Below are 25,606 nucleotides of genomic sequence, written 5' to 3'. Positions count from 1 at the left end.
TCTTTTATCAAAAATAAAATTAAAAACCTATTTTTCCAGCTTATTATACAGATACTCGAAATCTATTTATAAATATATTTCAACAAGCACCCGAATATAGAGCACAGCAAGAGTAAAGGAAAATGAAGAACGAGATGTTGTGATGGTCTCGATGCAAAACAAGCTCAAGTACGACAATGTATTCTTTTTTATACGATGAAAGCATTAAATAAAAAAGCTATTTCATATTAGCCTTCACTGTATCATTTTAATATCCATATTAATTGATAAATTATCAATTCTTTACACATCCCACCAAACATGGCATTAATTAACGATGCGATTTATTATCTAACACTAAATGGTTATGTCATTTCTAAATTGACCCTGATATTTTTTGTAGTTGTCTGCAAATTTTCTGTTTCTTATATCGTTGTCACGTGAATATAGCAATGATTTCAGTTTCTGGCACTTTTGATCACATGTAGGAGCAATTATAATTCTCGCCTGTTATAATTCGATCACGAGCTGCTAGTTGTGATCACGTTTTGATGGCAATGCTGTTAACTTGATATATTTTTGATCTGGTTTGATTGTTGATTTTCTACCACGAGTTGATTTTGATGGTGTAATTATTATGTATTGGCTGGGGTGAGTAGATGTGTGACGTAATAGTCGTGGTAGTACATGAAGACTACAGCTGGTTGGCCCATTATGAGACTGAGCCACATGAGAATGTTGCCCTGCCTAGCCGTCAGTCGCATTGACACAACTGCCAGAGGAACCTATACAAACAATACACGTATGTGAACAAGGTTATCTGACTACTGTGCAAGTCGCATAGAATGTTTAGACCACAGTAATCAATGCAAAAAAAGCAAAATAAAAAACTGTATTTTAAAATTATTTTTCCAAATTTTGTCAAAACATTCTCCTCAACTTTTTAGGGAGAAAAAGGTAGAATAAGTTAGGTTTCGGGATACGCCGGCTTTAGAAACACACACCAAAAAACGACAAAAATTGCAAAGAGCAGTTGATAGCTCTAAAGTTTTGCTTTTACAACATTTCACTGCAAATGAAGCCCTTTCCATTAGTTTGAAGTTTCACTCTCAATATGGAACTTTCTGTATCTTATCAAGTCAAAGAAACAAATTTAGTCTGAAGACTGATGCTTGGACAGGGAAGTTTCAACACCGAAGCGTTCAAGACTGAATGTAAAAGCTCGCAAAAGTGATTTGCGTTATAATTATCAATTAATTTGACGATACCTGTGCCATCATTCCCAGGAATATCCAGAGACGGAACACCTTTAGAGGTACACTGACCAGGTACTCGTGGAAGAAAGCAGATACCAGAAAAACAAAGATTGAAGCCTGGATCTTCGAGAACCCTGAAACATACCATTCGTCTATGTTATAACATTTATTGACGATATAGCAGTTCAGTTTTACACAAAAATCATCATTGAATTCCTATTCCTGATTAAGGTCTACATTTTCAACATGCTTCAAATTGTTCTGGACTAATAGGTAAGGTCTAAGGTTGAAATGGTAGCGCCAAGTAATAAAGCGTCAATAATGATGTTGGTAAGTAGTAAGCCACTACCTCTCTGAAGCAGTGGCTTGTACACGTGTCGCTTGCCCCACTTGTGCACCGGGATGTTCCACTTCTGCCAGAACTCCGCCTGGTTCCGGCTGTTCCACCAGTCCAGGTAGAACTCCCGGTCTCCGAATCCAGTCACCTCTACTCAACACGCACACATACTTAGACATTATTATACAAATGCGTGAAACGAGTGAACAATGTGCCAACACCGGAGGACAATAATGATATGATTGTACATTACAAATCGACTCTTCTTCAATTTCAAATCCCCTAGCAAAAAACTAAGTCGTTCAAAATTGAAATTCTGTCCAATCAGTTTTAGATAAACTTTGATCAAATCTTCTTTTATTCGATTACATTAACGATTAGGATGGATATTGCTAACTATTGCCCCTCAAAGATACCTAGTTTAAATGTTTTCACTATTTCTAAAGGACTATTTCAACTGTTAAGCATTTAAGAATTTTGTACCTTCTAAGGAATTGCCCTCTCTTTTGCAATTGCATTAGCTTATAAGCAGTTCAGAAGATTACTTTCATCAATTTTTCAAGTGAATGTATAGGTCAATTTTTCAAGTGCATGTAATTAGGTAACACAAGGTTAATTACTGTTTGCCTTTATCTATTAACCTTCTAAACTCGTTTCACCTAGTTGCATGACTCTATTTGAGATTCAATTTCCGGCTTTGAGTACGATTGTTAAATTTCACCCTTCTATTGCGTTGTTTTAGAATAGAATTTCCCGTATGCGCAAACAAATCGTGGTATTTTGGAAGAAGATATTTTCATCCCAGAAAGATAGACTGAGCAAAAACTTGAACCAATGAACGTCCTTTAATTTGTTCCAAACTGACAGACTACCCGGATTATTTCTTCAGTTTTTTTAACACTAAATTCTGATTGGCTATCATAATATTCAGGCATTCAGTCCCTTCTTCGACATTGGTTCTCGATGATGCTGATAACGCGTATTGTTTGAAAACATATGAAGTAAAAGCTGAAAATGACGTTATTGGTGAGTGCCAGAACTGTTGGCAAAAAAAAGGCAAATAGATTTGTTGCTACCATGTCATGGAGCTACTTTTTTTATATTGTATCAAGCTAGGGCTTTCTGTATCGGAATTTGTTGCGGTTGTTGAACATTATGATGGTAATACTGCGTATTGGCGTATTGTTTGGAGTGTACCTGCTAGAGCATTTAGTGTGGAGTGGAAGAAGAGGTAGAAAAAGAGAAGCCACAAGATCTGGTTGGGCACTGCCAACTTCAGCAACTTCTCCACCAGACGCATGTAGTCCATTGTCTACACACAAACACACAAAACAAGCCATTATTAAAAGACATGACTAATCCTCGCAGAAACACTGACGCAGAAAAAAAACCACGCGATAGCAAAGAAAGAAAAAAATAAAATCATCGGGACAATATTATACTTAAGTAGTATATGTTGGTCTAGAGCTAAAAATGTACATGAAGACCTCTGTGTATAAATTTAGGGAATATATATCCAATCTCCAGGCTATGTATTAGGTTAGGGAATAGGTTTCGCCATGAATTAACATAAAAGGATGCAGATGGTTAGTTTCAGGTTTTCGGCGAGCAGAAATCCCGTGTATCAAGAGTTAGGGAATGTACCTACCATGTACTAAGAAAGCCCAACGTTTTAAGGCAGAGTATTGAACCTGTTACGGCAAAGTGAAAAGTAGGGTTGTGTACAAAAAATTGATTTGTATAAATTTCAAAAATTGCCAAATGTTTTCTAATTGTAAATGATTTATATTTTATGTGTAGAATTTTAAAAAATGTAGTTCTCAGAAATATTAAGAAAATGAACTGTTTTTTAATAAATTTTAAGCACAAATTAGTAACTGTCAACAAGTCAAAATTTTCCACTCAACACTATACTATACTCAATTATGACTTTTTGACAGTTACTGACCCTAATGTAAATGATTTGAGCTGAAAATTAATTTAAAAAATTTTCATGTCTCAACTTTTTTGAGAAATCGCAAATTTCAGCTGTTTTAGGAAAATAGAACTATTAATAGCTCAAATTTCAGCAAATGGCACCATACTTTAAATTTTGAAAAAAAACTGACGATAAAACTCACTTTTTCTGCAAAAACTCAAAAAACATCACCGTTGTTTTTCCACGATACCAAAAACAAAACCATCGTTCCACTTAACACTTATACTCAAATGATTTTCTGTCGAAGTAAGTGTACATTTAAGCAGGGGCGGATTTAGGGAGAGGGGACGAGTAGCACCACCCTAACTTAGCATGTAAAAAATTGAAAAAAACTAGGTCATAAACACTTTCATGTCTCGATAGGAGTTCATTCCAGGCAAACATGCCAGACACTTGAATTTCAAAACAGCGACAACGGTACAAAATTTACGAATAGAAACAGCCGACAATCTTTGAGCAGACACAATTTGAGCCCAAAAAATATGATTTTATAGAAAAAAAAGTTCCACGGTAAACAACAAAGTCCCACCTTAAACAACAAGACAACATGTGCATTTGCAACTACAATGAAAGTTGTTTACAGCACAAGAAAAATCAGTGACCAACAATCTTTGAGCTGAAACTACTGGAACCGAAAAAAATGATTGAACTTTAATGAAACTAGAATGAACAGCATTTGCACTTGCAACTACAATTGAAAATACTTACGGCAATATTTGAGCAGACACCAACTGAACCATAAAAAAGCTTTTATGATTTTAAAAAAAAAAATCTTTCAAATCGCCCTGAAATTAGAATGAACAACACTTGCACTTGCATTTACAATTAAAACTGTCCACAGCACAAGCAAAATCCGTTGTGGCAATTTAGCCGACGAAACTTGAGCGAACAAACGAAAAACCAACAATTCATTTTTCTCGTTTTTTTTTCAATTTCCTTGATACTGAAAAAACAAGCTCCGGTCACGACTTGAAATCGAGGCCTTAAAGCACAAAGGCAACTGAATCACCTCCAGGCCAAGGGGGAAACAACCGGGAAGATGTTAAGAGAAAAAAATTGAAAAGAAGACAGCTGCATGGTCAGCAAATAAATTCAACTGATGTTGATAAACTAGTTGATAACTAAAAAAAGTCTATATTCATTGTTTGTTTTTGACAATAGAAACTTAAAATTTTTTTTTCAAAATCGAGTTAGGTCATAAAAATCTAATTTGAAAGCTGACTTGACCCATAGTAGCTATCCGCGAGGTCGAATAAAAATTGGCCGAGCATAAGCCCAACTTAATCTTAGTACTTTTCCATCCTACTAAAAGGCCAGCATGAAACGCAAATTGCATACAATTTTTTTTTCCAGCATACGTTTAGCTGGAAAAAAAATTAGACCCCCCAAATTTTTAACAATTAGATTAAAAACCTTGAAATTGAAAATATTGAAAAAAAACTAGGTCATAAACACTTTCATGTCTCGATAGAAGTTCATTCCAGGCAAACATGCCAGACACTTGAATTTCAAAACAGCGACAACGGAACAAAACTTACGAAAAGAAACAGCCGACAATCTTTGAGCAGACACAATTTGAGCCGAAAAAAATATGATTTTATAGAAAAAAGTTCCACGGTAAACAACAAAGTCCCACCTTAAACAACAAGCCAACATTTGCATTTGCAACTACAATGAAAGTTGTTTACAGCACAAGAAAAATCAGTGATGTGGCAACTAAACCAACAACCTTTGAGCTGAAACTTTTTGAACCGAAAAAAATGATTGAACTTTAATGAAACTAGAATGAACAGCATTTGCACTTGCAACTACAATTGAAAATACTTACGGCAATATTTGAGCAGACACCAACTGAACCATAAAAAAGCTTTTATGAATTTGTTTAAAAAATTTTCAAATCGCCCTGAAATTAGAATGAACAACACTTGCACTTGCATTTACAATTAAAACTGTCCACAGCACAAGCAAAATCCGTTGTGGCACTTTAGCCGACGAAACTTAAGCGAACAAACGAAAAACCAACAATTCATTTTTCTCGTTTTTTTTTCAATTTCCTTGATACTGAAAAAACAAGCTCCGGCCACGACTTGAAATCCAGACCTTAAGGCACAAAGGCAACTTAATCACCTCCAGGCCAATGGGGAAACAACCGGGAAGATGTTAAGATGTTGATAAACTAGTTGATAACTAAAAAAAGTCTATATTCCAGTTTGATAACGCTTGCCAATCGCAAGCGTAATAAATATTGCATTTCAAAAAATTGCGAGATATATTCAGTAACAAAATTTCTGAAATCGAGTTTCTATTAATGTTATGTTGCTTGAAACAAAGAGCTTTTTTCGGTTTATTTGAAAATTAAAAATTCATCAACTATGTTATCTTATTGCTATTGGACTGTGAAAGCACATGCTATCAAAAAGCCGTGAAAATGACACCAAAAGTGGCACCAATATTTGCGACTTAGATTGGAAAAAAAAGAATAGTCGTACAACGTACTATTACACTAACGTTCACTAAAGTTGGCTAGTGTACAAAAAAGTCAAAACTACAACCCAGTATCTGATTTTAGATCAAGCACTTTCTAATATGCATTTTCGAAACTGGAAGTCGTCCACGTTTTTCGTGGGCCAACTTCGTATTCGTAACTGGTGAACGCGCAATTTACCTTACTTTAAGCGGATGCAATTGGATTGAACTCAAAAAGTACATATATAACCAAGTGCTTTTATAAATGCATTAATATATATGAAAGTACTTCTGTAGAACTAGGAGACTACTGCCCCAGTATCTGATTTTAGATCAAGCACTTTCGAATATGCATTTTCGAAACTGGAAGTCGTCCACGTTTTTCGTGGGCCAACTTCGTATTCGTAACTGGTGAACGCGCAATTTACCTAACTTTAAGCGGATGCAATTGGATTGAACTCAAAAAGTACATATATAACCAAGTGCTTTTATAAATGCATTAATATATATGAAAGTACTTCTGTAGAACTAGGAGACTACTGCCTAAAAAATAATCAAAATCATCTCGACCTTTATAAGTCAAAACCTTTTTGTTCTTTTACACTTAATAAGCACACTGCAATATCGAACTGGCGCCATACCGCTTTTCAACCAAATACTATCTGCAACTATACCACTGGATCTTATATAAGAAGAAAAATTTCTCTATTTCATTATTTTGTAAATACCAGGCAGCAAAGACTGCGCCCAAACTTATCGGATATAACACACATGCTCCTTACACAATAACGCAGAAATTGTCGTCTGTTTGTTCTTTTAGATAGACCATGAAAAAAGGTTAACTTAAAGCTGGAAAGGCACACAAAAATCGAAAAGATTTTCAGCAAAAAAAAAAACATTTAATATAATCGCCAGCGTAATAAATGGCTCAGACAATTGTTACTTCGTTCATTAAACGTTGCACGGCAAAAATTCTAGCAGGTCAGCAAACGAAATACAAACATTCGGTTGTGTAAGGTTGTACAGTTTTTTTTATAAATTTTGCACCAAATGAACAAAAGCAGTAAAGGGATAAACAATGGTAAAAGTCAGCACACAAAATTATTTTTAAACTAAACGAGCTCATCATCCGACTAAGTTAACATCAACCCGCCCCCGCCCCTCTCCATCCCTAAATCTGTTTAAGGGGAGAATGTTAACATGATTCTTAACTCTTACTTTGTTGATATATTTAGTAAACCTGAATCCAGCATTTTGCCCGCAGCTGTTAACCCAAATAAAACACTCTGGGGTGGAAGATCAGTAGAAGGGGTCTGGAAAGGAAAATATGTTAACTGGATCCTCGTCAACCATCCACCAGTCACCAAACATTTACGGAGAAATTTTTATGCATTTAGATAAAGACAAAAAGCCAGCACTAGTACAGTGCTGATTTAAATTATCCGGACAAAACGAACAAAACTTGAATTTTCAAACACGTTTTTCTCAAATTGGGTTAAGATTAGACAAAAAGTGAAGAGAACAAAAGTTGCTTAGAATTTCATCAAAATTAATATGGTGCTATTTTTTCTCCGAAACTCTCAACCAAAATTTTACCACAAAAATGGGTCATTTTGGCTTTTTTCAATTCATCAAGAATTACACTGAAACTACTTTGTTAATTGATAAAAAAATTTTATCACAAGAAGCCTCTTACATAGCCCAACAAAGTTTAACAAAGGTTAAATCTCCAAAAACCAGTATAAGAGAAAAAGTTTTTACTTGATAGTCAATAAATGTGATTTTTACTATATAAAACCCAGAATCTCTGTTTAAAAACAAATTTTAAACAATTTGCGCATTTTTTGGAGATTTAACCCTTGTTAAACTTTGTTGGGCTATGTAGGAGGCTTCTTGTGATGTAATTTTTTTATCAATTAACAAAGTAGTTTCAGTGTAATTCTTGATTAATTGAAAAAAGCCGAAATGACCAATTTTTGTGGTAAAATTTTGGTTGAGAATTTCGGAGAAAAAATAGCACCATGTTAACTTTGATGAAATTCTAAGCAACTTTTGTTCTCTTCACTTTTTGTCTAATGTTAACCCAATTTGAGAAAAACGCGTTTGAAAATTCAAGTTTTGTTCGTTTTGTCCGGATGATTTAAATCAGCACTGTACTTGGACTGGTCATCAAAATGAGTTAATCTGAATGAAAATACATGCAAAAAACCAGGACAGAAACAACTGAAAATGCAGAACTTTGTGACGATAGGAGAATTGCACACAGAAAAGTAAGTGCGTGCAACTATCATGAACATTCACTTGCTTCAACCGATCTAAAAAGGAACCATAATTAGAGTTAACTCCAATTTGTTGACAATTATGTATAATTTCGTTCAACGAACCTGAACGAAAAAAATTAACATACAAAGTGACAATTCATAAACACTTAAAAACGGCTCATTTTTGGGAATTCTTGGTAGGTTTGGGTCAAAAATTGGTAGCGACCAATCAAAATTAGTATATAATGGCAAGAAATCTTTAAAGTTGGTCAGCAAAAATTGAATATCAAAAAATGCTACCAAAGAAGGGAGGCTTCTGCGGTGAGTGGTCGAATCAATGAGGTAGCGCATCAGCACAATCTACCATTGAATGTATTTGGTGCCCGCTATATGTTTCAGTGCCAACAATTAAGTTGCCAACAATTTGTCATTAACTAAACATTAAACCTATAACAAAGTTAGTGGCAGAGGCTTTATTAACCATCATTAGCAAACCCTTACCAAAAAATAACTCGTTTGAGTTTATCAGTGCAAGCATAATCCATTGTTGGAAGAAGGCCAAAATAACGAGAGTTAAAGATACTGTCTCTAAGACACGTCGTCCCAGAAACCACCAATGGATACGCCACTGTCTTTTTCCCAATTCTTCTTTCTCTTTTTGCGAAACAACAACGCCATTGACCTTGAAAATAGAAAAGGATCAAGTTCACATCCTCAATTCTGATTGGCTGAATATTCCAACTCAGAGCCAAGTTAACATCCTCCGCCATTTTACTTCAAAATTAAATTTCAACACAAACATTTCTACACATTGGCGAAGCGAAGCTTCGCAGCACCTGAGATAAAACACATATATAGCATGGCAAACTAGCCGACAGAAAGATGAAAGCCGCAGAAAATTGCATTTTGAAAAATGTCGAAAAAATTGATCAACCGGAATTTTCACTTTGTCTTGATTTTGTCTTAAAAAAAGTTCCTGCTAAAAAACATGCCAAATGAGACAATTGAATGCTAACTGAGCAACGAAATAAAAATGAAAGCGGTAACAAAGCCGACAATACCTGAGCAGACATACGTTTAGCTGGAAAAAAAATTAGACCCCCCAAATTTTTAACAATTAGATTAAAAACTTTGAAATTGAAAATATTGAAAAAAACTAGGTCATAAACACTTTCATGACTCGATAGAAGTTCATTCCAGGCAAACATGCCAGACACTTGAATTTCAAAACAGCGACAACGGAACAAAATTTACGAAAAGAAACAGCCGACAATCTTTGAGCAGACACAATTTGAGCCGAAAAAAATATGATTTTATAGAAAAACGTTCCACGGTAAAGAACAAAGTCCCACCTTAAACAACAAGACAACATTTGTATTTGCAACTACAATGAAAGTTGTTTACAGCACAAGAAAAATCAGTGATGTGGCAATAAACCAACAATCTTTGAGCTGAAACTACTTGAACCGAAAAAAATGATTGAACTTTAATGAAACTAGAATGAACAGCATTTGCACTTGCAACTACAATTGAAAAAACTTACGGCAATATTTGAGCAGACACCAACTGAACCATAAAAAAGCTTTTATGAATTTTTTTAAAAAATCTTTCCAATCGCCCTGAAATTAGAATGAACAACACTTGCACTTGCATTTACAATTAAAATTGTCCAAAGCACAAGCAAAATCCGTTGTGGCAATTTAGCCGACAAAACTTGAGCGAACAAACGATAAACCAACAATTCATTTTTCTCGTTTTTTTTTTCAATTTCCTTGATACTGAAAAAAGAAGCTCCGGCCACGACTTGAAATCCAGACCTTAAGGCACAAAGGCAACTGAATCACCTCCAGGCGAAGGGGGAAACATCCGGGAAGATGTAAAGAGAAGACAATTGAAAAGAAGACAGCTGCATGGTCAGCAAATAAATTCAACTGATGTTGATAAACTAGTTGATAACTAAAAAAAGTCTATATTCCAGTTTGATAACGCTTGCTAATCGCAAGCGTAATAAATATTGCATTTCAAAAAATTGCGAGATATATTCAGTAACAAAATTTCTGAAATCGAGTTTCTATTAATGTTATGTTGCTTGAAACAAAGAGCTTTTTTCGGTTTATTGGAAAATTAAAAATGCATCAACTATGTTAACTTATTGCTATTGGACTGTGAAAGCACATGCTATCAAAAAGCCGTGAAACTGACACCAAAAGTGGCACCAATATTTGCGACTTAGATTGGAAAAAAAAGAATAGTCGTACTACGTACTATTACACTAACGTTCACTAAAGTTGGCTAGTGTACAAAGAAGTCAAAACTACAACCCAGTATCTGATTTTAGATCAAGCACTTTCTAATATGCATTTTCGAAACTGGAAGTCGTCCACGTTTTTCGTGGGCCAATTTCGCATTCGTAATTGGTGAACGCGCAATTTACCTAACTTTAAGCGGATGCAATTGGATTGAACTCAAAAAGTGCATATAAAACCAAGTGCTTTCATAAATGCATTAATATATATGAAAGTACTTCTGTAGAACTAGGAGACTACTGCCTTAAAAATAATCAAAATCATCTCGACCTTTATAAGTCAAAACCTTTTTGTTCTTTTACACTTAATAAGCACACTGCAATATCGAACTGGCGCCATACCGCTTTCCAACCAAATACTATATGCAACTATACCACTGGATCTTAAACAAGAAGAAAAATTTCTCTATTTAATTTTTTGTAAATACCAGGCAGCAAAGACTGCGCCCAAACTTATCGGATATAACACACATGCTCCTTACACAATAACGCAGAAACTGTCGTCTGTTTGTTCTTTTAGATAGACCATGGAAAAAGGTTAACTTAAAGCTGGAGAGGCACACAAAAATCGAAAAGATTTTCAGCATAAAAAAAAACATTTAATATAATCGCCAGCGTAATAAATGGCTCAGACAATTGTTACTTCGTTCATTAAACGTTGCACGGCAAAAATTCTAGCAGGTCAGCAAACGAAATACTAACATTCGGTTGTGTAAGGTTGTACAGTTTTTTTTAAATAAATTTTGCACCACATGAACAAAAGCAGTAAAGGGATAAACAATGGTAAAAGTCAGCACACAGAAGCTTTTTTAAACTCAACGAGCTCATCATCCGACTAAGTTAACATCAACCCCCCCCCCCCCTCTCCATCCCTAAATCCGTTTAAGGGGAGAATGTTAACATGATTCTTAACTCTTAGTTAGTTGGAATATTCAGTTAATCAGAATCCAGCATTTTGCCTGCAGCGGTTAACCCAAATAAAACACTCTGGGGTGGAAGATCAGTAGAAGGGGTCTGGAAAGGAAAATATGTTAACTGGATCCTCGTCACCCATCCACCAGTCACCAAACATTTACGGAGAAATTTTTATGCATTTAGATAAAGACAAAAAGCCAGCACTAGTACTTGGACTGGTCATCAAAATGAGTTAATCTGAATGAAAATACATGCAAAAAACCAGGACAGAAACAACTGAAGCTGCAGAACTTTGTGACGATAGGAGAATAGCAAACAGAAAAGTAAGTACGTGCAACTATCATGAACACTCACTTGCTTCAACCGTTCTAAAAAGGAACCATAATTAGAGTTAACTTCAATTTGTTGACAATTATGTATAATTTCGTTCAATGAACCTGAACGAAAAAAATTTACATACAAAGTGACAATTCATAAACACTTAAAAACTTCTCATTTTTGGTAATTCTTGGTAGGTTTGGGTCAAAAATTATTAGCGACCAATCAATAAGTATATAATGGCGCCCAAGAAATCTTTAAAGTTGGTCAGCAAAATTTGAATATCATAAAAAGCTACCAAAGAAGGGGTGCTTCTGCGGTGAGTGGTCGAATCAATGAGGGAGTGCATAAGCACTATCTACCATTAAACGTATTTGGTGCGCGCTATATGTTTCAGTGCCATCAATTAAGTTGCCAACAATTTGTCATTAACTAAACATTAAACCTATAACAATGTTAGAGGTGGCAGAGGCTTTTTTAACCATCATTAGCAAACGCTTACCAAAAATAACTCGTTTGAGTTTATCAGTGCAGGCATAATCCATTGTTGGAAGAAGGCCAAAATAACGAGAGATAAAGACACTGCCTCTAAGACACGTCGTCCCAGAAACCACCAATGGATACGCCACTGTCTTTTTCCCAATGCTTCTTTCTCTTTTTGCGAAACAACAACGCCATTGACCTTCAAAATAGAAAAGTATCAAGTTAAGATCCTCAATTCTGATTGGTTGAATATTCCAACTCAGAGCCAAGTTAACATCCTCCGTCATATTACTTCAAAATTAAATTTCAACACAATAAACATTTCTACACATAGGCGAAGCGAGGCTTCGCAGCACCTGGGATAAAACACAAATATAGCATGGCAAACTAGCCGACAGAAAGATGAAAGCCGCAGCAAATTGCATTTTGAAAAATGTCGAAAAAATTGATCAACCGTAATTTTCACTGTCTTGATTTTGTCTTAAATAAAGTTCCTGCTAAAAAACATGCCAAATGAGACAATTGAATGCTAACTGAGCAACGAAATAAAAAATAAAAGCGGCAAAAAATCCGACAATACCTGAGCAGACATACGTTTAGCTGGAAAAACAAAAAAATAGACCCCCCAAATTTTCAACAATTAGATTAAAAACCTTCTTTTGCCAACCAAACGTCTCTAAATGAAAGTACTTAGACGATATCATGTAAGCCGAAATCTTTCAAGCCAAATAAAGGATAAAAGAGAAAAAACTGATATACCGAAATCAAATTTGGTAAATTTAAAACCAACATAAAACACATTTTGAATGAAACAACGTAAATTTAAAATGCAGACATGCTCAAAACTGAGCAAGAAAAAACAGATTTGGAGATGACCACCAACTTGAGTCATCCTCTGAACAATTTTACTTACGGGAAAAAGTCAAGCACTCGGTTGCAATACCAACTAAAAGCTAACACTTGAAAGATTTGAAATTCTTCTTGTTTAAATTGATTTATTAAACAAAAACGTCTTCACCTTAATTTCACTCTCATCGCTGCTGTCCGAAACCTCCGATTCCGATGTTATTACTCGCACAGGGAGTGGCAAGGGGTACTCAAGTTCATAGCAAAGAGTCGGACATATTAAGAAGTAATACATGTTTCTAATGGTCAGATTTTCGGGATACATCAACTTCCGAGCGTCATTTTGCGTCTCTGTTATTTGCTCTTTCCTTTCTGCTGTCGCCTAGAAACATAAAAGCATTTCGACTTTTTTGTTTAAAAAACAATGAGCATTTAACGTCATCATTACATAATTATTCACATATTATCGCCTAAGGGTCCGCTCCAAAAAAAAACACAATTTTCCGAAGCAACTTTCGAAAAGTGATCAGCGACGCAATTTTCATCCAAAAACTCGCGTGCAGCGTAGAAAATTTGACAAAAAATGATCATTGTAAAGTTTTAGCAGCGCTTGAAGTTTGCTATCCTGAAAAAAGTCGAATCAATGATTTGTGGTTTTTAAGATTCCTGGTCTTTAAACCTTGTGCTCTTTACCTGTTGTGGCGTTTTTCCATTCAAATCATCGCTCTCTGTTATTGAAACGCTATTATTTCCTCCATTTTCAAGTGCTTTCGTATCCGTCTCATTTCGCTCGACTGATTTTTTCTTCATAAGCTGACATCTTAGCGCCGAGTTCACCTTAAAAAACAATGTCTTCAAGTCACGTCACTAAGCTTTCACATATTTCTAATTTGCTGTATCCATACTTGACAAATCGCCAAAAAACTAAAACCACTTGTAGAACAAGAAAGCTGGGCGGAACTTTGCTTATACTCGGTAAGCCTATGATGCAAATATTCATTTCAGAATCTTAAGTTATCAGTTCAGAAGTTACCGTCTGTTTTCGAGTTCAGATGATTTATTGTTCAATTACGCGGTGGCAGTTATGTTGTTTTCGATCTTTTTGGTAGAAGTAGTAGCCATTCATATACGTACAGGCCGGTAAAAAAAGCTTAGAGGACTGAATTTGTGTTTAAATTCAGCAAGACGGGCAGCTACCTGTTTATAGGAGATGAGTTTGAGGAAGACGACTGTAACAAGAAGCAGCACAGGCACCGATATGTGAGGCTGAGGCGGCGACTGACTGCAAAAACAATACATATCAGAGCTGCTTAGAAAAGATAAACAAACTGCTTGACAAGCATGATAGCCTTTCATAGAGCCTCAGTGATTCACAGAAACTCCAATTATTAATTATTTTATCTAAGTATCTAACTAAAACCCAAACGCGAAGCAACACTTTGCATATCCTCGCAAAAACCAAAGACTGAAATCTGGCTACATGTAGAAAGGCAGCAACCAAAAAAGTAAAATTAGGTTTAGCATCTTGAATAGAAGCTGCTCCCGCGATTGTTCAGCAATCAATAAAAAAAATTAAATTGAAAAAGAAATCAGTTTTTCTAAACTGATATATTTTTTAAAATGTCAGTTTTGAGGGTCAAAATTAGTCAAAGGCATAAGATTATTTTGACAATTTAGGTATCCATACAACTTGTTCAAGTAAGACCATCATACTATGCAACAAGCGAAACACCACACAGTAACTAAGCGGAAGTTTTCCAAAAAATAATTTCGAGCCTAACAACGATTGTTTTTCAGAATCCCAGACAATTAGGAGGCTAAAATTGATTATCCCAAACAATCACGGATAAAAAAGCAGCTGAAAATCAATTAACTTGAAAAAATGATGGTAAAGGCAATGCACAGGAATTAAAAATTGCACGGTTGCTGTGCAAGAAGCGAAGAATTTTCCGACCATATTCAAAAAACATTTTCTTTTTTCTTCGTTTCAGTGTCACTGTGTCCATGGTGTGATGAGATCTACACAAACATGTAAAAACTTCGCAGCCTAAATGTCTAATTTTTATAAAAAGAACGTGCGGGTTACCACTTAAAACTCGGGCGATTCATTAATGTAAAGAATCACCATAAGGCCCGACAATGGACCTTCGTGTTCATTAAAAAACAGGTGAAGCTTCGGAGTATATTTGGCCGATGCGGACAATTGTTTACTATGGTATAGGTAATTTTTCAACAGAGAAAAATTACCTATACCTAGTAAAAACACGACAAAAAGTAGCGCTATAAAGAGCAAAAAGAAAAAGTCGAAATAAGCCTCGAATTAGTAAAAATTCTGCTACATCTCGAATTCGAACCAACTACCTACTGCGACCTGGAAATTATGAGTCTCACGCATCAACTACTCAGCCGCGGACGCTTAATTAAAACTAGCTACCCGGCGCAGCTAAAGCTGCATTTTTAAACAAAATATTATTTTAAGCATTTTCAAATGACTGCCAAAACAACTCAAAACAAAAATTCAGACATGTTTAAAAGCTTAAATGAAAAAGAAAAACGTTATGGCCGCCAGCTTAGAGTTCAGATTTTGCTATTAAGGTTATCTTCTTCTAAATTGTTGATCTATTTGCCACCTTCTTCCAAACTGTTTCGATGTACGTTTGAAAAAATTCAAAAAAATGCTTTAAACCGAATCATTCAATATTTTTGGAAAACTGTTTCAATGAATTCATTACTTGTTCCACTAATCAAGTAACATACCAAGTAATTTTCTCATTTCTTTTCAAAGTATGGATAACTGATTTAGAGATCAAACATAAAACTTGGAAAATGTTACCTTTTCATCTACCTCATTATCCTTCAACTTAACTTTTACAATACCAATTCCGGTGATTGTCTCCTTACATTGAAACTTGTAAAAAAAAGTTGGTTTGATATCAAATTGTCCACTCTTGAAAAATTTCTAGAATGTTCTTTCCAAAAACTTGAAAAATTTTAAAGATTAAAATTTTATTTGCATTATCAGCATTTTATTTGAAGTTTTTTGGATAGAACAATCAAGAAATTTTTCAAGAGTGGACAACTTGAGATATCAAACCAACTTTTATACAAGTTTCTATGTAAGGAGACAACCACCAGAACTGAATTCAAAAGAAGCTTAAAAAGGCCCAATTGGCTTTAGACTTAATACAGATTCGTAAGTGATGACAGCATTGCTTGGTAAAAAAAACTTTGAATATATAGATGAAAAAAGATCTAATTCTTTGAATTAATTCAGAGTTCAAAGAAAAAAACAAGCTGTTTTTCAAGAGAGGACATAATGAGGTATCAAAGTACATTTTTTATAAAGTTCAATGAGATGAAAGAACTATCGGATCTGAAATCGATCATAATTACATTGAATTGAATCAATTTCGAGCGAACAGTCCCATGTGATTATCTCATTGAATGGGAAGACTTCAAAGAAAGTGATGAAATGAGATTTAAATAATTGATTTTTTTTTTCAAAATTTTAGAGGAGCATTCAAGAAAATTTTTAAGAGTGTACAATTTCAAACCAACTTTTATACAGGTTTCAAAGTAATGAGACAATCGCCGGAACTGAATTCAAATGAAGTTTAAAAAGGCTGATTTGGCTGACTTGATACAAATTCGTAAGTGACGATATCATTGGTTGGTTAAAGACTTCAAATATGTAGATGAATTGAGATCTAGATCTATGAAATAATTCTTTGAGTTTACGAAGGAGATCACTCAAGCTGAAAAAGAAAAACTTTTTAAAAGAACGATAAAAAATTCAATGAAAATTTTAAAATTACTGAATAAAAAGAGCGAAAGAGACAAACTAAAAAAGAAGTTTCAAATGATAGTTTAAATATACAGCTAAAAATATTTTTAAAAATGGATAAAAAAAGTTTGGTGAGAAAATTTTAAAAATAGAGAGAAAAGTGTGGAAAAAGTTGAACTTAAAGATTGATACAAAAAAATGGCGTGCATGATAGTTAAGAAAATTAATAGTGTGAAAAAAGTTTGATGAAAAGAAAGACTAAAAAGTTCAAAGAAGATAAAGAAGAGATCAAAAAAATTTAAAAAGATAAAAAGGAGATCAGAAAGATGCCTTAAAAAGATAGATAAAACAGACAAACTATAAAAAAAACTAGTAACATGATAGAAAGATAGACGAAACAAGTAGATACAACAGATAAATTGAAAAGTTAAATGAAAAGATAAACTAAAAATTTAGATTCGAAAAGATAGATTGAAAAGATAGATTGAAAAGATAGATTGAAAAGATAGACGGAAAAGCTAGATTGAAAAAAAATGATAAGACAGATCGAAAAGACAGAAAGTTAGGTGAAAACTAAATTGAAAAATGACAGACAAAAAGATAATTTAATTCAATAAAAAAAATTGTTGAAAAGAAATAAACTAAAACATGTTCTAAAAGTTAGATTATAAGGATGTTTTGAAAATTAAATTACAGATTGTTCAAAAACAGGCGAAAAATTACGTAATATGATAAAATATTCAGATAGAAAAAAATAAAGCAGGAAATTTGAATAAACGTGAAAAAGATCATTTGAAAAGAAAGATTAGAGACAGATGAAAACATAGATGAAAAAGATAGATCATAAGATGGATAAATAAATTAGTTGAAAAAATTCAAGATAAATAGAAAGACAAACAAAGAGTTGGGTAAAACAAGGAGACCCGAAAAATAGATAAATAGAACGAGCAAAAAATAGTTAAAAGGAGAGATAGATAGTTAATGAGATAGAATAGATGAACATATGTACAGAATAAAGCGCTGCATAAAATCGCTTCTTTTACCTATTTTTTCTTTCCTTAGCTAACAATTTTCCGTCGAACATCTTTGAGAAAAGAAAAAACAATTCTATGAAAACACTAGGTTGAATTAAAATACAAAGATTTTAGACACCTTGATTATCTTCACTTCAAATACATAGAAACAGAAAGATTAACGACTCAATGATTATGACTAATCAGAAATCTTTCCCTCCTCTCTATCATCTTTCGTGGACTTTTTGGCCTCTTTGGATTTCTTGAACTTAGATCTTGTTGATATGATGACCTTGTGCTTTTTAGCACTTTCTTGTTGAAAAATGGACACTTCGACGACTGCTGGTTTCGTCTCTGCGTCCATCCCTCTGTCTTGAAGTGGTGCGCTCGAAAAAGCCAATTGTGCCTCTGGTTTCATAGTCACTGCCGCTGGGTCTGCCTCCTGCTCTCTGTCTTCAAGTGGTGTGCTCAAAGTATCCTGTTGTACCTCTTGATTCACTGTCACTGCCTCTGGGTCTGCGTCTAGCTCTTTGTCTTCAAGTGTTGCGCTGGAAGAAGACTGTTGTGCCAAGGGATTTACAGCCAATGCCTCTGGGTCTGCTTCCAGCTTTCTATCTTCAACTGGTGCGCTCGAAGAAGCCTGTTGTGCCACTGTCACTGCCTCACGCTTCGATGTTACTTGCCTCATTCTTGCCGCAATGGACCCCTCCTCAGAGGCATCCGCTTCTTTGAACACCAGCTTCACCGATTTAACAGCTTTCTTCTTGCTTTTACCACTGTTCTCTAAAAAAAGAATTGTACTATTTGAACCCGTAATATTGCAAAATCCCAGCAGGGAAAAATTATTTGATTAAACTTACTCGATGGCCCAATAAAAGCTCCATTTGATGAGGCGCGGGGATGACTTCTATTGTTTCTCCGTGTCATGAGATGTCCAGAAGGCAAAACGTCTTTGGACTCCTCTAGGTCCACCTGCGATTGCAATCCCGAGTTACTCGAGTTGCTGTTATAAAAAAGGAGATTTAATGCCGCAGAATTGAATTTAAGAAGTGGTCTTTCCCTGTTTAAAGTTTTTTCAACTTGTTTTTTTAGTCCTCCATGGAGGAATTTTCCCTCACTTCGTGTGAGAGCCGGGCAAACTTTTCGGCATCTGAGATGACCGCATCGTTTTTGAGGTAATCTATACTGTCCTGGAGAGCGATTTATTGCGAAATTTAAGTCTCCAAGCGATTTATTGCGAAATTTAAGTCATTATTTGCGCCGACAAAAATGTTTTCAAAACTAACTTGGAGGCCACTTACGGTGCCTACTACTGATGTTTTTTTCTAGAGAATCACAAATTGAAGAGTCTTAACGCTGGACAAAAGTTTGAGACGAATGATCAGGATGAAAAGTCAGGGACGGGTGGGTTCAGTCTGACAGTTTGAACTAAAATAGTAATGACCTTGTTTAAAATGGTAGTTATTATTAGCGTTATTATAAATAGTAACTGAAGACAGCAGGTCACACTCAGGTTCAACAACAGAAATCTCCAATTGATAAAATCAGATATTCACCAATGGCCTCGTGTGAATTGATTTGCTCAGCCATCCTTCCCTCCATTGGTCTACCCCACTATACCCTACCCTACTCCCCTAGAGAAAGCTAAAAAAGGGCGACAAATAGGGGGTAATAGGGCGCGAGTATAAATTTAAATTGAAGGGGAAGGCTCGGGGGGCATGGCTCTAAGCAGGAAATCTGGGGGGATAATATAATGTGTGTGTGGGGGTGGGATAATATAGTGTGCAGGGGGAGGGGGGTTAATAGCTAACTGCAACTCACAAATAACAAAGCGATTATTCAAGTGTAGATATAATGCGCTGAACATAAAGAAGAGATTCAATATGCAATAGCGCAGTGAAACTACGCACACAAAACCACAAAACAATACGTTGAATATTTATAAGCGAGAATTGGAATGATTTTGTGAATGAGTTCATTTGGCTCAAATTTGAAGTTGTTCATTTTGCATAATTTGAAAAATCTAAAAATTTACGATATGGCTTAAACGTGAAAAAATTCTTTCGTTAAACATGCAAAAATAATCCGTTGAAAACGCTTAAACATGGCGGTATTGTCAAGCCGGCATTTAAATATATAATCGATTTCCAAATTTCCATCTAAGTGAACATTTTCAATGAACAATTTAAATTGCGAGTTAGGTTAGAAAAAAAGTTTCGTACTGATACACTAGTTGCCTGCTGGTGTAAATATGCCCTTCCAAATCCGAAACTTTTCATTTCTTAGACAATCATCGTGACATACTTTTTAACGGCTTTTTGAAAATCCAAGAACAGTCTAGCCAGATAATTTGATTAAGCAATGTCATAATGCTGTATACTTCAAGCTGGTGCTCAATAAATTTGAGATAGTGGATCGTCTTTGTCATTTTTAAAATCTAAATTATGAGGAAGAAGTATTTTTTTTCTCTAAATTTTCGATTTAAATGAAAGTAGACATATTGACCAGGTGTATGATGTTAACTGCTTTTCTCCCGCTTTGTAGAGGGGACAATTTTTGTTTATCTTTCACTTTGCTGGGAAATCATATTTATTAGCGATTTCATTAAATGGTAATGTAAAATATTGTGAAATAAAGCACCTGAGTTTCTTCAAAAGGAGGTTGCCCATAGAATAGTATCAGGTCCCTTGTCTTTAATAATTTCGAGATCGTCCAGTACTAGTTTTCGTTGAATTATTTTGACACAAATATAAGCAACAGACAAACCAAAACATGTCAAGGAACACAAGGAACAAAAAATTTTGCCTTACAGCTCTCTGCTTTTCAAGAACAATTTATGAGTGACATTTTTTTTTGCTAAAGTTAAAAAAATTGTAGCAAATTAACTACAAGAAAGATAGTAAAAATCATCTCGCAAGAGATCAAATTTAACGTAAACAATTATTAACTTTTTTTCCTCAAGCTAGCGAAACAAGTTAGATACATAACAAGTAAGGACTATAGATTGATTGGAAAAATCCTCCCCGTCCTCGCAAGCTGGAAAAGGAACGCCAGTATAGGGAAAAGAATACATCTTGGCATAACTAAACCAGTTTCAGTTTTTCATATCGCACCTCTACTAGCAAATATGGAACTTGAGCGCCATTTGTAATTACTGTATACTGATTATTCAACATAGGTGAAACAGGGCTTCGCGATACCAAAAAAAACGTAATCATGTAAGCTATACGACAGAAAAACAACCACATGCAATTTTGAAAAGGTCAAAAAATAAACAATCTTCAAAAAATTAATTTGAGGAAAAATGTCCAGCAAAATAACTTTCGGTGACAAGTAAGTCCTCGGAAACATTCATCGAGCAGCAATTAAGACGAAAACACTAAACTCCCGTTGAGCCGAATGCAAAGTATGTCGATGGTTTGGAGCATGCAAGAAAGCGACAGGCGCGGAACCGCAATGCGGAGCAAATACCAGACCACAACCAGGGAAGCACGAGCCCAGCAGTGGGTTTAGCCTAGTCTACACTGCTGCGTCAGCGGCCTCCAATGGAAACGACGGGGGTGTACCCGACCCCAGCGGGAGATTAAACGAAATGAACAGCGAAGACGGAGAAAGATAGACAGGAAAAGGAGGACAACGAATGGCGTGGCATAACTGAAATGTGGACATGCAATATACGAGCCAGAATCCAAACGGCTTTGAAAAAAAGATTGCCATGGATGCTAAGAAGCAACGCCGAAGGGCGAGCGGAAAATGTCATGCTCACGGAGATTAGGGAGCATACCGGAGACATGCTTTGGATCAAGCACGAGACCTCACTGGAGTGAAAGTGTGTAGTAATAAAAGCGGAATTTTTCTGCGAGATGAATGGGCTTGGATACGGAAAGAGCAAGCTAACAGGAGAACCATAGGAAAACAGAGCACAGCGGTAGAAGTGGATAACACAAGATTTATGTCCACCTATCAACCCCAGTGGAACGGAGACTCAGTCGAATTTGAAGACTAGAGAACCAAACTAAATGGCTGCATTAGAACATAGCGGCAAAAGACATCATTCTAGTGATAGAGGGAGACTTTAATTACTCGGTCTCCAATGCAAAAGAACGCGGAGATGATGTTGCAGGGTGGTTTCAGGGTCAGTGATTTACGGGTGAGGTGGTAAAAGACTATAAGTTGGTAACAAGAGAACAGCTTGTGCTGGGCTAGCTTCCTTTTTAAAGAGGAATACATAGGCACATGGAAAAACCCTGCAAACGGGTCTAGGAATGAAATCCATGGTTTCATTGTCAAGCGACAACATCGGAGTCGTTTGGTGAGACGAGTAAGAACAGTCGCTATGAGGTAAACGCTATCAGACCATTGCCTGAAAGGCATGTGACGTAAGCTGAAGATAAAAACCATGACCAATTGTGTGGATAAAAACCATCACTTACAAGTGCGGAGCTAGACAAGCTACGAAGATCAAATATAGTGCAAAAATTTCAAAGAAGAACCGACGAGGACAAAGATAATTAGCTGTCAGGAACTAATGAATGATATGGCTAAAAGAGGACGAATTACATGCAGAAAGAAAGTAAGTGGAAAGCGCTCTAGCAGCTAGGCTGGACTTGCTCAGTGACAAGATAAAGACCTTCCAAACAAGAAATACAGAGCTGACATCTCGAATCAGGGAAGCTAGAGCAGAAAGAAAGATAATCAGGAAAGAGTATAAGAAAGCCAAAGTGAGATAGGACGTAGACTGGTAGCAATAGATAGTATGAGAAGCGAAACGAGCCAAAGAAATTGGCGACATACGGAGCATGTACAGGATCCAGAAAGGAGTGGTAATAATAAACATACAGACGGTTCACACCGAATTCTTTAGCCCCGATGAGTTCAGAAAACATTTCCAGAGCGTGTCTTAACAGGTTAGAAAGTCCGATAGAATGCATAGTGAAAACGGGCAAAGATGACAGGAAACGCAACGACGACCAAGTTCAGAGAGCAAACAGTAAGGTGTAGGAAGCAATCTCGGAGAAGGATTTCTAACCGAACTCGCAAAGATTAAGTACAGCGCCCCCGGGGTTAGAATAATTGCAGCAAAATGCCTGAGCGGAGATGCAAAAATTTAACTGTTTCAATGCAGTTTGAGCCTTCTGAACTCCACAGTGCATGTGAGGCTCAATGAAACCAACGAACGATGGATCATACCATTACGTACAAAACACGCGAGGAATGATCTCAAACTAACCGAGGAGTACACTTGCTGCAAATTGCCAGCAGCAGGCATCTTTGCCACCAGACTGAGAAAATGGGCAGAAAAAAAAGCATAGCAGTTACACGAGAGGTCCGTCTACAGCAGACGCGACAAGGTCCGGCCGAAAAAAACAAGGTCCGGCCGAGAGTCGAACCCCCTGACCTTAAGTTACAAAGGCGACGGCGTTAACTCTAGCCGAAGTGCTAGAAGTGCTACTATAAAACAAACCAAACCGTTTTATCGAAAAAAAAAATTTATAAAAAATTATTAAAAATCAGACTTTATAAAATGACAAACCTACTAAATCAATTTCTAACTCAAAGGAAAACCCATGCTTAGCAAAAAAAGCCGAAAAAACAAATTTCATTTAAAAAAAAACGGGAAACGAAAAACACGAATCTGAAAAAAAAAACATTAAAAAACTATTTGAATAAATAACTAGCACAGGAAACGGAAAGTACCTATTTACTACCTAAAAGGTAGTTTTATTTGAATTTTCAATAAATTTAGCATGTTTAAAGTTTACATTCGTACACATTTGACCATTTTAAGCCTAAATTTATTTGATTTTCAAGAAATTTAGCATGTTTAAAGTTTACATTCGTACACATTTGACCATTCTAAGCCTAAAATTATTTACGGAAAGAAGTCTAGAACCCGATTGCAACACCTTTGTTTCTTTGTTTATAGCAACACCCGTTTATTGAAGGACGGCTAAGATAAATTAACATTACAATGAATGATGCATTTAATGCTGATATATGACTTCATTGATACAATGATACAGTTTGCTGATATATAATAATAATAATAATAATAATAATAACAAAGGATTTAGGAATATAATCCAAGGGTTCGCATAGTAGTAGTAGTAGTAGTAGTAGTAGTAGGGCTTTTGTGCTCGTAGCACAAGGGGTTTCCCCCTTTCAGTTTTTCGTTCTATAGTGAAGTTTTGCTTCTACAGTCATTCATTGTGCAATCGCAAGCAATTCTCCATGTGCACTTGTTCATTTGTTCGTAGTCCTTCTCAAATTTTCTCCAAAATAACCACAATATTCGCTTCTTCAGTCTGCTTGTCATTGCATAAAACCCAGTCATTGCATTGTTCAAAGTTTAGTTTTCAGTTATAAGTGTAAGTTTCTTCACGTCTCTACAGTTGTTGCATTCGCATAAAATGCGCCAAGTGCATGTGTCTGATTCGTTGTATATATGCGTTTTTATAACGCTGGTACGGCCCTATCCAGCTTGTGGACTGACGGAAGGGCCCCTTTTGTAATTTACCTTTCTTGTTTATCGCAAGCTTTAAAAAATTTTGTGGCATCAGAGTTGTTAATTAACAAAAAAAAACAGAAACGAACCAAAAACCAATTCAATTACAGTGAGAACTAAGCCAACAAAAACAAGCTGAAAAAAAGGCCGATAATTATTTCTGACTGAATATTTTGGTTATAAAAGAAATCAGATCATGTCCGGATTTATAACTAGGCTTACAGCGGTCCTAGGCGTAGCCGTAACCTCTAGACCAAGCGTGCCGGTAACCCGAAAAAATTCTATATTCTAATTAGATAACGCTTGCTAATCTCAGCGTTAAAAACGTCTGAACGTGTCTAAAATTCCTCACAAAAAATTGTTAGGAAAAACAAAAACTGACTATCGTGTAGTCTATTGTTTTCCCTATTCTCTTGCAGTGGAAAGAAATTTTACGTGATATTTTTGGGGAAAACTAATTTTTCCTTACAGCAGCATCACAGGAGGCACAAGAATCAGAGCCAGCAAATTGAGAGACTGCAACCAGTGAGCACCTGTAGCGGCCAAGCGCTTTGACGCCACCGCTTTTTCAAGGCAGACAGCCAGACCAATTTTAGCATTCACAATAATAACTATGCCAGATAGCGTTAATGATGAAGCATTTCCTATGAATAAGTACTGTTTAGGTGATATGAGCACGCCATATTTAAGAACATTCTCTAACGCTAGTCTCGTTCCTGCAAGTACAAGTAGCACGATAACCCAATTCATGATCCCAGAGTAATCTTTGAATCCTGAAGTAGATGAAAAATGGGAAACTTTCACAGAATGACAAGCGCAAACTATTTCTTCCCAATTGCATGGAAATTTTTCTGCGCTAAATTTATGTTTCTTTTTCGGGTGATTAACTTTTGATCTTGACGCGGAAGAATAATCATGCCGTTGTTTAACGGTACCGAGTGTACCTAGGTCATCTATTTCGCTAGGTGCAACATCCATTATAGTACCTTAAACTTTTCAATTTTGGTAAGAAGAACAGGAAATAAAGGCGAGAAACAGGAAATCTTGTAGAGCTACACAAAAATTGAAGACTATAAATCTTCCTTGAGAACTGCACACTTACAGAAACAAGACTGCTCGTATCAGGGCGAAGCCCTGAATGTTCCGACTGCCTTTTAAGG

General features: G+C 35.7%; 1 protein-coding gene across 1 annotated transcript; it reads right to left on the bottom strand.

Annotated features, from left to right (window-relative positions):
- On the bottom strand, positions 1–25,606 carry LOC134854914 (diacylglycerol O-acyltransferase 1-like). The gene is made up of 9 exons (XM_063871315.1): positions 24,916–25,606; positions 14,342–14,426; positions 13,838–13,981; positions 13,317–13,526; positions 12,318–12,497; positions 2,770–2,884; positions 1,585–1,722; positions 1,248–1,369; positions 1–764 (listed from the first exon to the last, which is right to left on the bottom strand). The coding sequence occupies exons 1-9, from the start codon at positions 25,422–25,424 to the stop codon at positions 615–617; spliced, it is 1,653 nt and encodes a 550-aa protein (XP_063727385.1). The 5' UTR covers positions 25,425–25,606; the 3' UTR covers positions 1–614.

This window comes from Symsagittifera roscoffensis, chromosome 9 (assembly GCF_963678635.1).
Source record: "Symsagittifera roscoffensis chromosome 9, txSymRosc1.1, whole genome shotgun sequence".
Taxonomy (NCBI): Eukaryota; Metazoa; Xenacoelomorpha; order Acoela; family Convolutidae; genus Symsagittifera; species Symsagittifera roscoffensis.
Note: the sequence above shows the minus strand (reverse complement) of the source record. Positions and strands in the feature narration are given on the sequence as shown.

Bases quoted from the DNA above. Each gene is read 5' to 3' on its own strand.
- LOC134854914 (XM_063871315.1), bottom strand. From the start codon at position 25,424: ATGGATGTTGCACCTAGCGAAATAGATGACCTAGGTACACTCGGTACC. The intron at 12,498-13,316 runs GTGAAGACGTTT...TCTATTTTGAAG, and splicing joins GCGATGAGAGTGAAATTAAG to GTCAATGGCGTTGTTGTTTC. The intron at 765-1,247 runs GTATCGTCAAAT...TTGTTTGTATAG, and splicing joins TCCTGGGAATGATGGCACAG to GTTCCTCTGGCAGTTGTGTC.